Raw genomic sequence first — 12,500 nt, 5'->3', positions numbered from 1 at the left:
GACACGATTTCTTTTTCCGGTCTGTTCTCTGGCAGGCTATTTTCACGGTTACTTTTAAATCTACGTTTACATTTTGAGATTATTATTATGAGTGAGGTTGTGTATTCAGGCTGCAGGTTAGATTTAATCACAACATTTTTACTGAAGGTTTTTAAATGTGTGAATGGACTAGCCCAGATTCATCTCAGACCGCACCAGGTCATTGGGCCAGTAGCTGTCCCATGACTGAGGGACAATCAGTAGCTGTCCCATGACTGAGGGACAATCAGTAGCTGTCCCATGACTGAGGGACAATCAGTAGCTGTCCCATGACTGAGGGACAATCAGAGCTGTCCCATGACTGAGGGACAATCAGAGCTGTCCCATGACTGAGGGACAATCAGGAGCTGTCCCATGACTGAGGGACAATCAGGAGCTGTCCCATGACTGAGGGACAATCAGTAGCTGTCCCATGACTGAGGGACAATCAGTAGCTGTCCCATGACTGAGGGACAATCAGTAGCTGTCCCATGACTGAGGGACAATCAGTAGCTGTCCCATGACTGAGGGACAATCAGTAGCTGTCCCATGACTGAGGGACAATCAGTAGCTGTCCCATGACTGAGGGACAATCAGTAGCTGTCCCATGACTGAGGGACAATCAGTAGCTGTCCCATGACTGAGGGACAATCAGAGCTGTCCCATGACTGAGGGACAATAAGAGCTGTCCCATGACTGAGGGACAATCAGAGCTGTCCCATGACTGAGGGACAATCAGTAGCTGTCCCATGACTGAGGGACAATCAGTAGCTGTCCCATGACTGAGGGACAATCAGTAGCTGTCCCATGACTGAGGGACAATCAGTAGCTGTCCCATGACTGAGGGACAATCAGAGCTGTCCCATGACTGAGGGACAATCAGTAGCTGTCCCATGACTGAGGGACAGTCAGTAGCTGTCCCATGACTGAGGGACAATCAGAGCTGTCCCATGACTGAGGGACAATCAGTAGCTGTCCCATGACTGAGGGACAATCAGTGGCTGTCCCATGACTGAGGGACAATCAGGCATTTCCAGTGCAGCCTCCATAACTTGAATGACGTCCCCCTGATCGTGTCATAAACATCACGACCAATGTTCAAATCACAATTTAAAACACACCTTTGGTCACTGGCCCTTCTGCTTGAGACCCAGTTTTAGGTCCAATTCTTTATTTTTACTATATTTATTTTTATTTCTACCCTTGTAGGCTCTCATAAAGTGTATTTGAACACATTTAAGTCGTTTTCACATCAGACCAAGCGGACTCGGTTCCGACTCGGTTCGATTGGGGAGCTGAACGTCGCAACATTGTTGCATTTATCACTTGTTCCGGTTCTGCTTTCACACTGTGATTCTTAAGCGAACCGAACCTTCTGAGCAGCATCACTTGGTTGAAAGAGGGGCTCGTTGACTGGATAAGCTAGGAGGGGAAGTCCCTCCCTCTCCCATGCTTGTTTTGGCTTGGACTGGGCGCTTTACTTCCTCTACCCTAGATGCACTGCGTACATCTGGTCCTGTGTTTGGTCCGGTGAGCTTTCACACCGCATACGAACCGAACCAGAGTTCCCTTGCAAGCAGACCGAGACCCACCTTTTCGGGCGGACCAGAGTTCGCTTGTTTGGTCCGCACCAGAGTTCGGATGAGCTTTCACACCTGCTCCAACGAAGCGGACTATCTGCGTCGCCATTGCATTGTGGGACGCTGATGTATTTAATGTAGTATTGTTTTTCAACAACACTACATTATTGTACGTGTTGCATTTTTAACACGTTTTTTGTGCTGAGCAAAATAGACACGAGTTGAGGCACGTAGTTTTCCTGCTCTAGGGGGCGCTGTGGTCCAAAACAAGTTATCCATGCTTTTGGATCACTTTTAAACAAACCTCCTCACCACATGTCACTGATCTAAAAGTACTTATTTATGTACACGAATCGGCACCAGTAATGGCGCCGAAAGGATTTCATCAATATTCTGATTTCTCCAGGGTCCTGGTGTTGGATAAGGGACGGGTAACGGAGTTCGACTCCCCGGCCAATCTCATTGCAACAAAAGGAGCCTTTTACAAGATGACCAAAGACGCTGGGCTGGTGTGAAAGCAGAAGGTGCTTCGTCTTCACCTTCATCTTCATCCAGCTGCTCTGCCTGCTGTGCAGCACAAGGAAGTTAGACGTGTTAATATTTCATGTTTTGCTGTTGGTGAGACGTCGTCATTCTTCTTCCTGTCTTGCCTTTGACTGTTACTTTCATTCTTTTGCAAACATTTCTGACGTGAAATAAAGGGTGTTAAATTAAAAAATAAAAATAAAGACAGATGGCTCTTTCTTCCTCACAGAACAGTTTACTCGCTACTGAGCAAACCGTTTCGTCCTCTGCTGCCTTGCTTCAGTAGTCGACGGCACGAGTCCCGTTGTTAGTTTGCATTTTGTCATTGCCATCTAAATCAGTAGAAAACGTAGCTGACGACTCGCGTGATTCTCTCTGCTTTCTGAAGAGACGTCTACGTGAGCAGAGTAACAGATTAAATTATATTCCTCAGTATATTGAGATGAGTAAACTAAAGTTTGTCTCTCTCGACAAAGAAGACTCCAGAGAATAGCAAACGAAGCAAAGTTTATGAATGGTGATGTTTAACCAATGTGGACCTTGGATGGGGACCGAGACGAGTTCCACCAGTAACTAACCGCAAAGCGACGAAACGAGAATGACAACAGACTCTGAAAGACGGAATGTTCCCCTCCCTGGTACTTTCCTATTGTTTTGGTAGACAGATAGGACCTGGCATCGTACAGAACTCTCTCAGGGGGGGAGGACTGGAGACATAATAGATTCAATATTCAGCCGAAATGAACATTTAGCTTCATCCAAATATACAACTGGTCCTCAGTTATTCCTTAATTCGTGTGCCAAGGCGAGACTTCAGTCCCTCCAAGCCAGTACTCAGTCCGGTGAGTACTGGAGCACTGAGTACACAATACAGTTCTACCTGCTGGCGCAAGATGGGATCCAGTTTCTGCCGGTCCTCCCCGGATCGATCCCTGAGCTTTTCCCAGATCCTCGATTCGGGCCATCACACGGTCCCCCAAAGCACCGAAGTGCACTTTTAGATCCATGGTCAATTTATCCAGAACTTTGAAAGACTTTCCGGTACAACAGGGCAACTCCCGTCCCAATTAGCAGACCCCCCCCAAAACAAGCCAAACCGCCAAATGTCTTCCACATTCTCTTCAGATAGGACCGTGAGACAGACCAAGGGTCCATGGCGTAGCCTGCTGCGTGGGCCCCGTCTGGACAGGTGGGCCCCCCGGGAGTCCCATGCTTGGGTGAAAAAATGTGATCAATCGCACTAAGAGACCAGTTAATCAATTCCATGATTTAGTAGACCAGAGCTCAGCGGGTCCTGGAAAGCAGACAGACGAGACAAAGAATGCAGGGACAGTGAGGACAAACGTCTGCTCTCGTCAAAGACCGGAAGAAGAATCGTCCTCCCCAACACCAGCCACTCTCATGTCCTCCCTCACTACGTCCATGTCTCTTCTCCTGGGTCGTCCTCTAGTCCTGTCCTTTGCATCGTCCTCCCTCTCTACGTCCATGTCTCTTCTCCTGGGTCGTCCTCCCCAACACCAGCCACTCTCATGTCCTCCCTCGCTACGTCCATGTCTCTTCTCCTGGATCTGCTGCGGGGGGGCCTTTGGGAAACCAGTTCATCTGCATCAATGCTGCAGTACATGAATGAGTAACGAGCCAGGACTCGAGTACATCGAGTACATCGTATGGGCCATCGTACAACACGATGCAAGTAAAACCAGGGTTGGCACTTTCCTTTTAGTCATTTGTGTCAGGATGCAGAAACGTGTATCCTGTTCTTTGACTTCATTTCGTGACACTCACAAAGACGATATTTCGGTCTCACTCTTTTGCGCATTTCTGGCCTCTGTCGGGAAATGTGGAGCCAAAAAGAACAAAGCCGTTTGTTTTTAGACTCTAAAACAAACGGCTTTGTTTGCTGTCTCTGAACTTTAGAGACAGTAAATTCTGTTTGATGGAGAGCCGGATGATTCCGTGAACGCTCACACGGACTGGGGGGGGGGGGGGGGGGGTGCTGCAGCAGCATGAGAGCAAAGCACCCAGACGTATACTGTGTGTGTGTATATATATATATATATATATATATATATGTGTGTGTGTGTGTGTGAGAGAGAGAGAGAGAGAGAGAGACAGAGACAGACAGGGAGACAGACGGGGGGACAGACAGACTCCTCCTCCGGTAGGACAGGCCCGGTTATCTCCAGAGACTCTCCGTGTTCCTCCGCATCTATTTCGGTGCTCTCCGGTCAGATTCCTGCGCCGCCGCTGGATCCCCGGTAGGTACCGATAAATCCTTCGTCACCTCCCGGTTGCTACCGGCTGGTTGTCCGTGCGCGTTGCTGGGATCCGCGGTCATGTCGCAGTGTTCGTGTTGTTGATCCGCCGCGCAGTGACGATCTAAAGCCCACAAGAAGTCCAGCTTGCTGTTTGTCGGATCCGGCGTGAACCCGATCCGGCGTGAACCGGATCCGGCGTGAACGCGATCCGGCGTGAACCGGATCTTCCAGAAGACCAGGGACTTGACAACACGTTGTGACTCGTTTTAACGCTGCCGTGATCCGTGTCTGTTAAACTCGTGTCGCTCGGTCCGGCTCGGTCCGGGTTCTGGTGCTGCTTGAACCCGGGACGCGGCTCGGAGCGCCGTCCCCGGTTCTGAATGAATTTGCCGTCATTTAAAACCAAATAAAACCTCCAGTAGATTCAGAATGAGGCGGATTCACGGAGCAGCAGCCAGCGTTGCGTAACGGTCTGTGTGGGGGGACACTCCTTTCTGTCCCCCCGGCTGCGTAATGTTCTCTGTGAGGGGACACTCCGTTCTGTCCCCCCGGCTGCGTAATGTTCTCTGTGAGGGGACACTCCTTTCTGTCCCCTCGGCTGCGTAATGATCTGCGTGAGGGGACACTCCTTTCTGTCCCCTCGGCTGCGTAATGGTCTGCGTGAGGGGACACTCCTTTCTGTCCCCTCGGCTGCGTAATGTCCTGTGAGGGGACAGCATGCAAATCGGAGCTCGATTGTAGCAGAGAGCTTCGAGCGTTCTTCCAGCAGGCACGGACTCGGTCGAGATGTTCATTAAAGACGCATCTCAATATAGTCTCGTGATTATTTCAGACGGTAAACACAGTTTATATTTTTTATTTAATTTGAAATAATTACAGCCTACAGCTTAAATAAATGGAACCTCGGAATATTAGAATGTGTAATGACAAGTTTGAGTAAATATTCCCAGTACACATTTTATGAACCTTCCCACCAGTTTCGGTACACGCTGCCACAATCATGGGACGGCCGACTTGTCCTCCAGAAGACACTCAGTCCCCAAGGAGGGGAAGCCACAGTAAACCACTGATGAAGTGATTCCTGCACCAGGAGCCCCAGACTAGCTGGCGTCTCATCCAGGGTGTACCCTGCCTCTCGCTCCAGGACCAGGAGCCCCAGACTAGCTGGCGTCTCATCCGGGATGCATCCGGCCTCGTTCCCAGAACCTGCTGGGAGGGGCTCCAGCAGAACCTGTGACCCGTAACTTGGGATAAGCGGCCGTGGACGAGACGATTGCGATTGTCTTGTCTTCAAGAGCGTGAATGACTTGTGTATTAACACTCGGACTACCAGAATTCTGCAACTACTAGAATGACCATAGCAGTCATTTTCACTGCTCGGACATTATTTATATATAATTTGGATTATTGTTATAATGATCTAAGAAAAAATAGGTGGAATAGGTGAAAAACATCAGGATACTAAATGAAAACTGTAATGATTGAGTGTTTTATTTATCTCATTGACACAACATAACGTCTCTGCAATGACGCACGGCAACAATTATCTCTGTGAAAAACAAAACAAATGTATCCTGCTTTCAAAACAGGTTGGAGTCGTCATTAGACCTTTAACAATGATAATTATTAACTATTATAAACATTTAAAACAGATTGGTGTCATCATTAGACCTTTAACAATGATAATTAACTATTATAAACATTTAAAACAGATTGGTGTCATCATTAGACCTTTAACAATGATAATTAACTATTATAAACATTTAAAACAGGTTGTAGTCATCATTTGACCTTTAAGAATGATAATTATTAACTATTATAAACATTTAAAACAGGTTGTAGTCATCATTTGACCTTTAAGAATGATAATTATTAACTATTATAAACATTTAAAACAGGCTGGAGTCATCATTAGACCTTTAAGAATGATAATTATTAACTATTATAAACATTTAAAACAGGCTGGAGTCATCATTTGACCTTTAAGAATGATAATTATTAACTATTATAAACATTTAAAACAGGTTGTAGTCATCATTTGACCTTTAACAATGATAATTATTGTTGTCCGCTGGGCTGAAATAAATTGAAATCTGATTGTAATCAGTTGCTGCTGCAGAGAGGAGCTTCTCCAAACTAAAGCTTATAAAAACTGACCTGAGATCCACGATGTCCCAAGAGCGTCTCAATGGACTTGCTTTAATAAGCATAAATCATGAGCTTTCAAGACAGGTATCATTTGATGATACCATCGATGCCTTTGCTGCAAGGAAGTCCAGACGTGTAACATTTTAAATGTAAGCTATAATGGCTAAATTATTTGCTATGTATCTGTTTTGCATTGTTTGTGTGGAAGCTGTCAGGACTTTTAATTTCCTCTTAATCTGAACAGTAACCCTGTTTTATTTCTGTTTATTTATTTTATTTTATTATTATTTGTATTGTATAGCGTGTGCTAGTTGTTTTGAAGAATAATTAAACTTTTAAGGTCCGTCATGTGGCTGTTGTTATTAATGTTTTATATATATTATGTTTGCCGTGTATGGGGGGGGGGCGCAAAATCATAATCTCGCCTAGGGCACCGAAATGGCTAGGGCCGGCTCTGGTTGGTGGAGTTTTATGGAACGCCTTTTCTCTGCTGATCACGCTGATCAAACGCAGCCTTCCAGTTCCGGCGGTCAATAACTCCGCTTTACAGCTGGGATTATGCAACAGACCTTTCCCAGTGTCATTTCAGGTCACTCACTGGTGGAGAGAATTCCTGATCTGATTATCCCAGACAATTTGAAGACAAAAACCTTAAAATTTAAGGTTTTTGGCTTCAAAAAAAGCTGACTTGATCGGAGAATCCGATCAAGTCAGCTTTTTTTTTCTTACACAGTGACAAAACAACTAAAGATATGAAATATTTTGCATAAAGGCCATCGGCATCGAGTTAAAAAGAGTACCATGTTATTATCAGGTTATAAAAATGACACTGCGTTAACTTAATGAGTAATAATCACTAATAATAGTTACATGATTGATCATCCAGCAGGACTGAAACAGACAGTCATGAGATAAATTCTATTCGAATAGAAAATGTTACTCGTCCTCAGCACCTTAAATAAGGTAACAGCACCATGTGGGTGAGTGAGTCTGGGGTGATGCTGATCACCGAGACAGCCTTCTTGATCAGATTATTGATCCTGCTTTTGTTATTCACACTAATACTACCAAACACGGGCGGATGGATTAGTTTTATTGTCCAAATATGATAAGGAATTGCACAAATTCAGGCTGCAAGAAATAAATGCACAGACAGAATTTTCAGTTTCTTTTTGAAATGGAATGTGTTTGCTTTGTTGCAACAGTATGTGGTTGAAAGAAGTCAGTCATTCCAGTTCAGACAAATAAACTCCCCGGTTCCGCATGGCACCGCTGGAGGCCAATGCAATAGTGTCTTAAATATTCATTCCAGCTGGACGCAGGTCCTTTATTTCAGTTCAAGTGTTTCTCGTTTTGGATTTTATTTTAATTGTGTCATCATTTATCAGGAGGAAGTGGCGACCTTTTCCTTTAAAAGTGCTATAAAGTGGCTCAGCACTTTATTGGCGCTGCTCTCCTGGGTTGTTGCGTAACTCTAGCAGTCTGAACCAGTTCCATCCAGCTCACCGAATGCTGCCTCGATCCTGCTAATTGTATATGTGCAGGCATTGTGTGTGTGTGTGTGTGTTTGTTTGAACTTTGGTTATTGCAACAATGCAATGGCATTGGTTGTGTCATCACTGTGACGTCTCTCTCTCTCTCTCTTTATAGGTGAACTGGTGAAGAGAATCCTCCCGTCTGTCGAACATCCTCGTCATGGCGTCTTCGCTGATCAGCCGTCAGTTTGTTCTCTCCCTGCATAAATCCTCGTGGCTTGGTGCTCCAGGTAATTCCAACACTTAGATCACTTGGTAGTTCCTTAATCTTTGCTACAAACTTATGTTCATCCATTTATTGACTGAATAATTTGGATTTGATGAGAAACATACCTCATGATTGTTTTGTCCATTCAGCTGTTTTGCTACTTTTAATATGAGAGTAAACTTGAACAGATTATTTAGACCCATGTGCCATTTTTATTTTCTTTCAGTAGCTTTGGTGCTCTTCTCAGATCAGAATGAACATTCTATTTGAGCTGTTGGTTCAACCTGCCCCTCCCTGAGCTGCCACCTTATCATGGTGGAGGGGTTTGTGTGTCCCAATGATCCTAGGAGCTCAGTTGTCGGGGGCTATATGCCCCTGGTAGGGTCACCCATGACAAACAGGTCCTATGGGAGGGGCCAGACAAAGGGTGGCTCAGTGGCTCAAAGAACCCCAATGACGAGTACAATTATTGGTCCTGGGCTTTCCTCGCCCGGCCTGGGGGTGGGGCACGATGGCGAGCGCCTGGTGGCCGGGCCTTCACCCATGGGGCCCGGTCGGGCACAGCCCAAAGAAGCAACATGGGACCTTCTTCCCGTGGACTCACCATCCATAGGAGGGACCAGAGGGGTCGGGTGCAGTGTGAGCTGGGCGGCAGCCGAAGGCGCGGACCTTGGCGGTCCGACCCTCGGCTCCAGAAACTATCTCTAGGGACGTGGAACATCACCTCTCTGGCGGGGAAGGAGCCTGAGCTGGTGTGCGAGGTTGAGAAGTTCCGACTAGATATAGTTGGCCTCACCTCGACACACAGCAAGGACTCCGGAACCACTCTTCTTGAGAGGGGTTTGACTCTCTTCCACTCTGGAGTTGCCACTGGTGAGAGGCGCCAGGCAGGGGTGGCAATACTTATTGCCCCACGGCTCAGTGCCTGTATGTTGGAGTTTACCCCAATAAACAAGAGGGTAGCCTCCCTCCGCCTTCGGGTGGGGGGACGGATCCTGACTGTTGTTTGTGCCTATGGTCCAAACAGCAGTTCAGAGTATCCACCCTTTTTGGAGTCCTTAGAGGGGGTACTGGAGAGTGCTCCTTCTGGGGATTCCCTCGTTCTGTTGGGGGACTTCAACGCCCATGTTGGCAATGACAGTGAGACCTGGAGGGGTGTGATTGGGAGGAATGGCCCCCCTCATCGGAACCCGAGTGGTGTTTTGTTATTGGACTTCTGTGCTCATCACAGATTGTCCATAACAAACACCATGTTCAAGCATAAGGGTGTCCATATGTGCACTTGGCACCAGGACACCCTAGGCCGCAGTTCGATGATCGACTTTGTAGTCTGTCAACCGACCATCACCTGGTGGTGAGTCAACTCCGATGGTGGGGGAGGATGCCGGACAGACCTGGCAGGCCCAAACGTATTGTGAGGGTCTGTTGGGAACGTCTGGCAGAATCGCCTGTCAGAAGGAGTTTTAACTCCCACCTCCGGGAGAGCTTCGACCATATACCGGGGGAGGCAGGGGACATTGAGTCCGAGTGGACTATGTTTCGTGCCTCCATTGTCGAAGCAGCCGATCGGTACTGTGGCCATAAGGTGGTCGGTGCCTGTCGTGGCGGCAATTCCCGAACCTCTTGGTGGACACCGGTGGTGAGGGATGCGGTCAAGCTGAAGAAGGAGTCCTATCAGGCCTTTTTGGCCTGTGGGAATCCGGAGGCAGCTGACAGGTACCGACAGTCCAAGCGGAGTGCAGCTACTGCGGTTGCTGAGGCAAAAACCCAGGCATGGGAGGAGTTTGGTGAGGCCATGGAAAATGACTTCCGGACGGCTTCGAAGAGGTTCTGGACCACCATCCGGTGTCTCAGGAGGGGGAAGCAATGCACAGTCAACACTGTGTATGGTGGGGATGGTGCGCTGCTGACCTCGACTCGAGACGTCGTAGATCGGTGGAGGGACTACTTTGAAGACCTCCTCAATCCCACCGACATGCCTTCCAGTGAGGAAGCAGGGCCTGGGGACTTGTGGGTGGGCTCCTCCGTCTCTGGGACTGAGGTTGCTGAGGTAGTTAAAAAGCTACTCGGTGGCAAGGCCCCAGGGGTGGACAAGATTCGCCCAGAGTTCCTTAAGGCTCTGGATGTTGTAGGGCTGTCATGGTTGACACGACTCTGCAACATCGCATGGACATTGGGGGCAGTGCCTTTGGATTGGCAGACCGGGGTGGTGGTCCCTCTTTATAAGAAGGGGGACCGGAGGGTGTGTTCCAACTATAGAGGGATCACAGTCCTCAGCCTCCCCGGTAAGGTCTATTCAGGGGTACTGGAGAGGAGGGTCCGCCGGATAGTCGAACCTCGGATTCAGGAGGAGCAATGTGGTTTTTGTCCTGGCCGTGGAACTGTGGACCAGGGTGCATGGGAGTTTGCCCAACCAGTCCACATGTGTTTTGTGGATTTGGAGAAGGCATTTGACCGTGTCCCTCGGGGAGTCCTGTGGGGGGGTGCTCCGGGAGTACAGAGTGTCGGACCCCCTCATGCGGGGTGTCCGCTCCCTATATGACCGGTGCCAGAGCTTGGTCCGCATTGCTGGCAGTAAGTCGGACCTATTTCTAGTGTGGGTTGGACTCCGTCAGGGCTGCCCTTTGTCACCGATTCTGTTCATAACCTTTATGGACAGAATTTCTAGGTGCAGCCAGGGCGTTGAGGGGGTTCGGTTTGGTGACCTCAGGATTGGGTCGCTGCTTTTTGCAGACGACGTGATCCTGTTGGCTTCATCAGGCCGTGCCCTCCAGCTCTCACTGGATCAGTTTGCAGCCGCATGTGAAGCGGCCGGGATGAGAATCAGCACCTCTAAATCCGAGGCCATAGTTCTCAGACGGAAAAGGGTGGAGTGCACCCTCCAGGTCGGGGAGGAGATCCTGCCCCAAGTGGAGGAGTTCAAATACCTCGGGGTCTTGTTCACGAGTAAGGGAAGGATGGAGCAGACTGCAGTAATGCTGACTCTGCACAGATCCGTCATGCTGAAGAGAGAGCTGAGTCGAAAGGCGAAGCTCTCGATTTACCGGTCGATCTTCGTTCCTACCCTCACCTATGGTCACGAGCTTTGGGTAGTGACCGAAAGAACGAGATTGCGGGTACAAGCGGCTGAAATGAGCTTCCTCCGTAGGGTGGCTGGGCTCTCCCTTAGAGATAGGGTGAGAAGCTCAGTCATCCGGGAGGAGCTCGGAGTAGAGCCGCTGCTCCTCCGCGTTGAGAGGAGCCAGATGAGGTGGCTCGGGCATCTATTCAGGATGCCTCCTGAACGCCTCCCTGGTGAGGTGTTCAGGGCACGTCCCACCGGGAGGAGACCACGGGGAAGACTCAGGACACGCTGGAGAGACTATGTCTCTCAGCTGGCCTAGGAACGCCTCGGGATCCCCCCGGAAGAGCTAGAGGAAGTGGCCGGGGAGAGGAAAGTCTGGGCTTCCCTGCTTAGGCTGCTGCCCCCGCGACCCGGCCCCGGATAAGCGGAAGAAGATGGATGGATGGATGGATGGGTTCAACCTGTGATGTGATGGGTGGTGGGTTTGATTTGGGTGAAAACTTACCTCTGTCTGATCCGACTCCCAAGAGAGCCAGCGCTGCAGTAGATCTCAGATAACCCATTAAAATTACACATTGTCCCGTTGGGGACATTTTCATCAAGTAAAATTAAAATCAGTGGTGGAGCCATCTGTAATTATTAACCGACCGTCAGTCATAGCAGCTCAGGACTGGTCTTCAGAGCTAATCTCTTAATTTTGTAATGCAGTTCATTGTATAATGACAGGAATGAAAGCTTCTGCTGCTTTCTTGGAGCTATTAAATAAACTAATAAATTGCTTGAACTCGGAGCAGGTTAACTCAGCCTGCTGCCATGGGATACAGGCCTAGCTGACCTCTTCAGGAAAGCTCTCTGATTGGCTGGACTTCAATGAGGTGGCGCTCTTTTGGGTGTGCTAGGGAGGCTACATAGAAAGAAATGGACTCACCAGCCAGATGGGCAACGTCTTGACGGATGGTACACAGAGTGAGGATCTCTGCTTTACCTTTGAGGCCGACATGTTGGGCAGCAGCTGGTAGCACTATTGTCCGTTCAGCTCCATCGTCCCGAATGGCGTGGGTCTTCAGTGACCAGCAGCCGTTACGTATTATAGTCTGCAACACCTTGAGATGCACCTTTCTTCCTTGCTGGCAGTTTGTGGCTTGGTCAAGTGGAGTGATAAGG

General features: G+C 48.6%; 1 protein-coding gene across 1 annotated transcript in view; it reads left to right on the top strand.

The window, feature by feature from the left end:
• The window catches only part of abcc1 (ATP binding cassette subfamily C member 1 (ABCC1 blood group)), a 39,504-nt gene extending 37,164 nt beyond the window's left edge, over positions 1-2,340 (top strand). Inside the window, exon 31 of the mRNA XM_068749514.1 lies at positions 2,005-2,340. Within this exon, the coding sequence (XP_068605615.1) occupies positions 2,005-2,113 (109 nt within the window). The 3' untranslated portion in view covers positions 2,114-2,340. The remainder of the gene's footprint in view (positions 1-2,004) is intronic.
• Positions 2,341-12,500: the final 10,160 nt, after the last annotated feature.

The sequence above is a fragment of the Brachionichthys hirsutus genome, chromosome 16, assembly GCF_040956055.1.
Source record: "Brachionichthys hirsutus isolate HB-005 chromosome 16, CSIRO-AGI_Bhir_v1, whole genome shotgun sequence".
Classification (NCBI taxonomy): Eukaryota; Metazoa; Chordata; class Actinopteri; order Lophiiformes; family Brachionichthyidae; genus Brachionichthys; species Brachionichthys hirsutus.
Note: the sequence above shows the minus strand (reverse complement) of the source record. Positions and strands in the feature narration are given on the sequence as shown.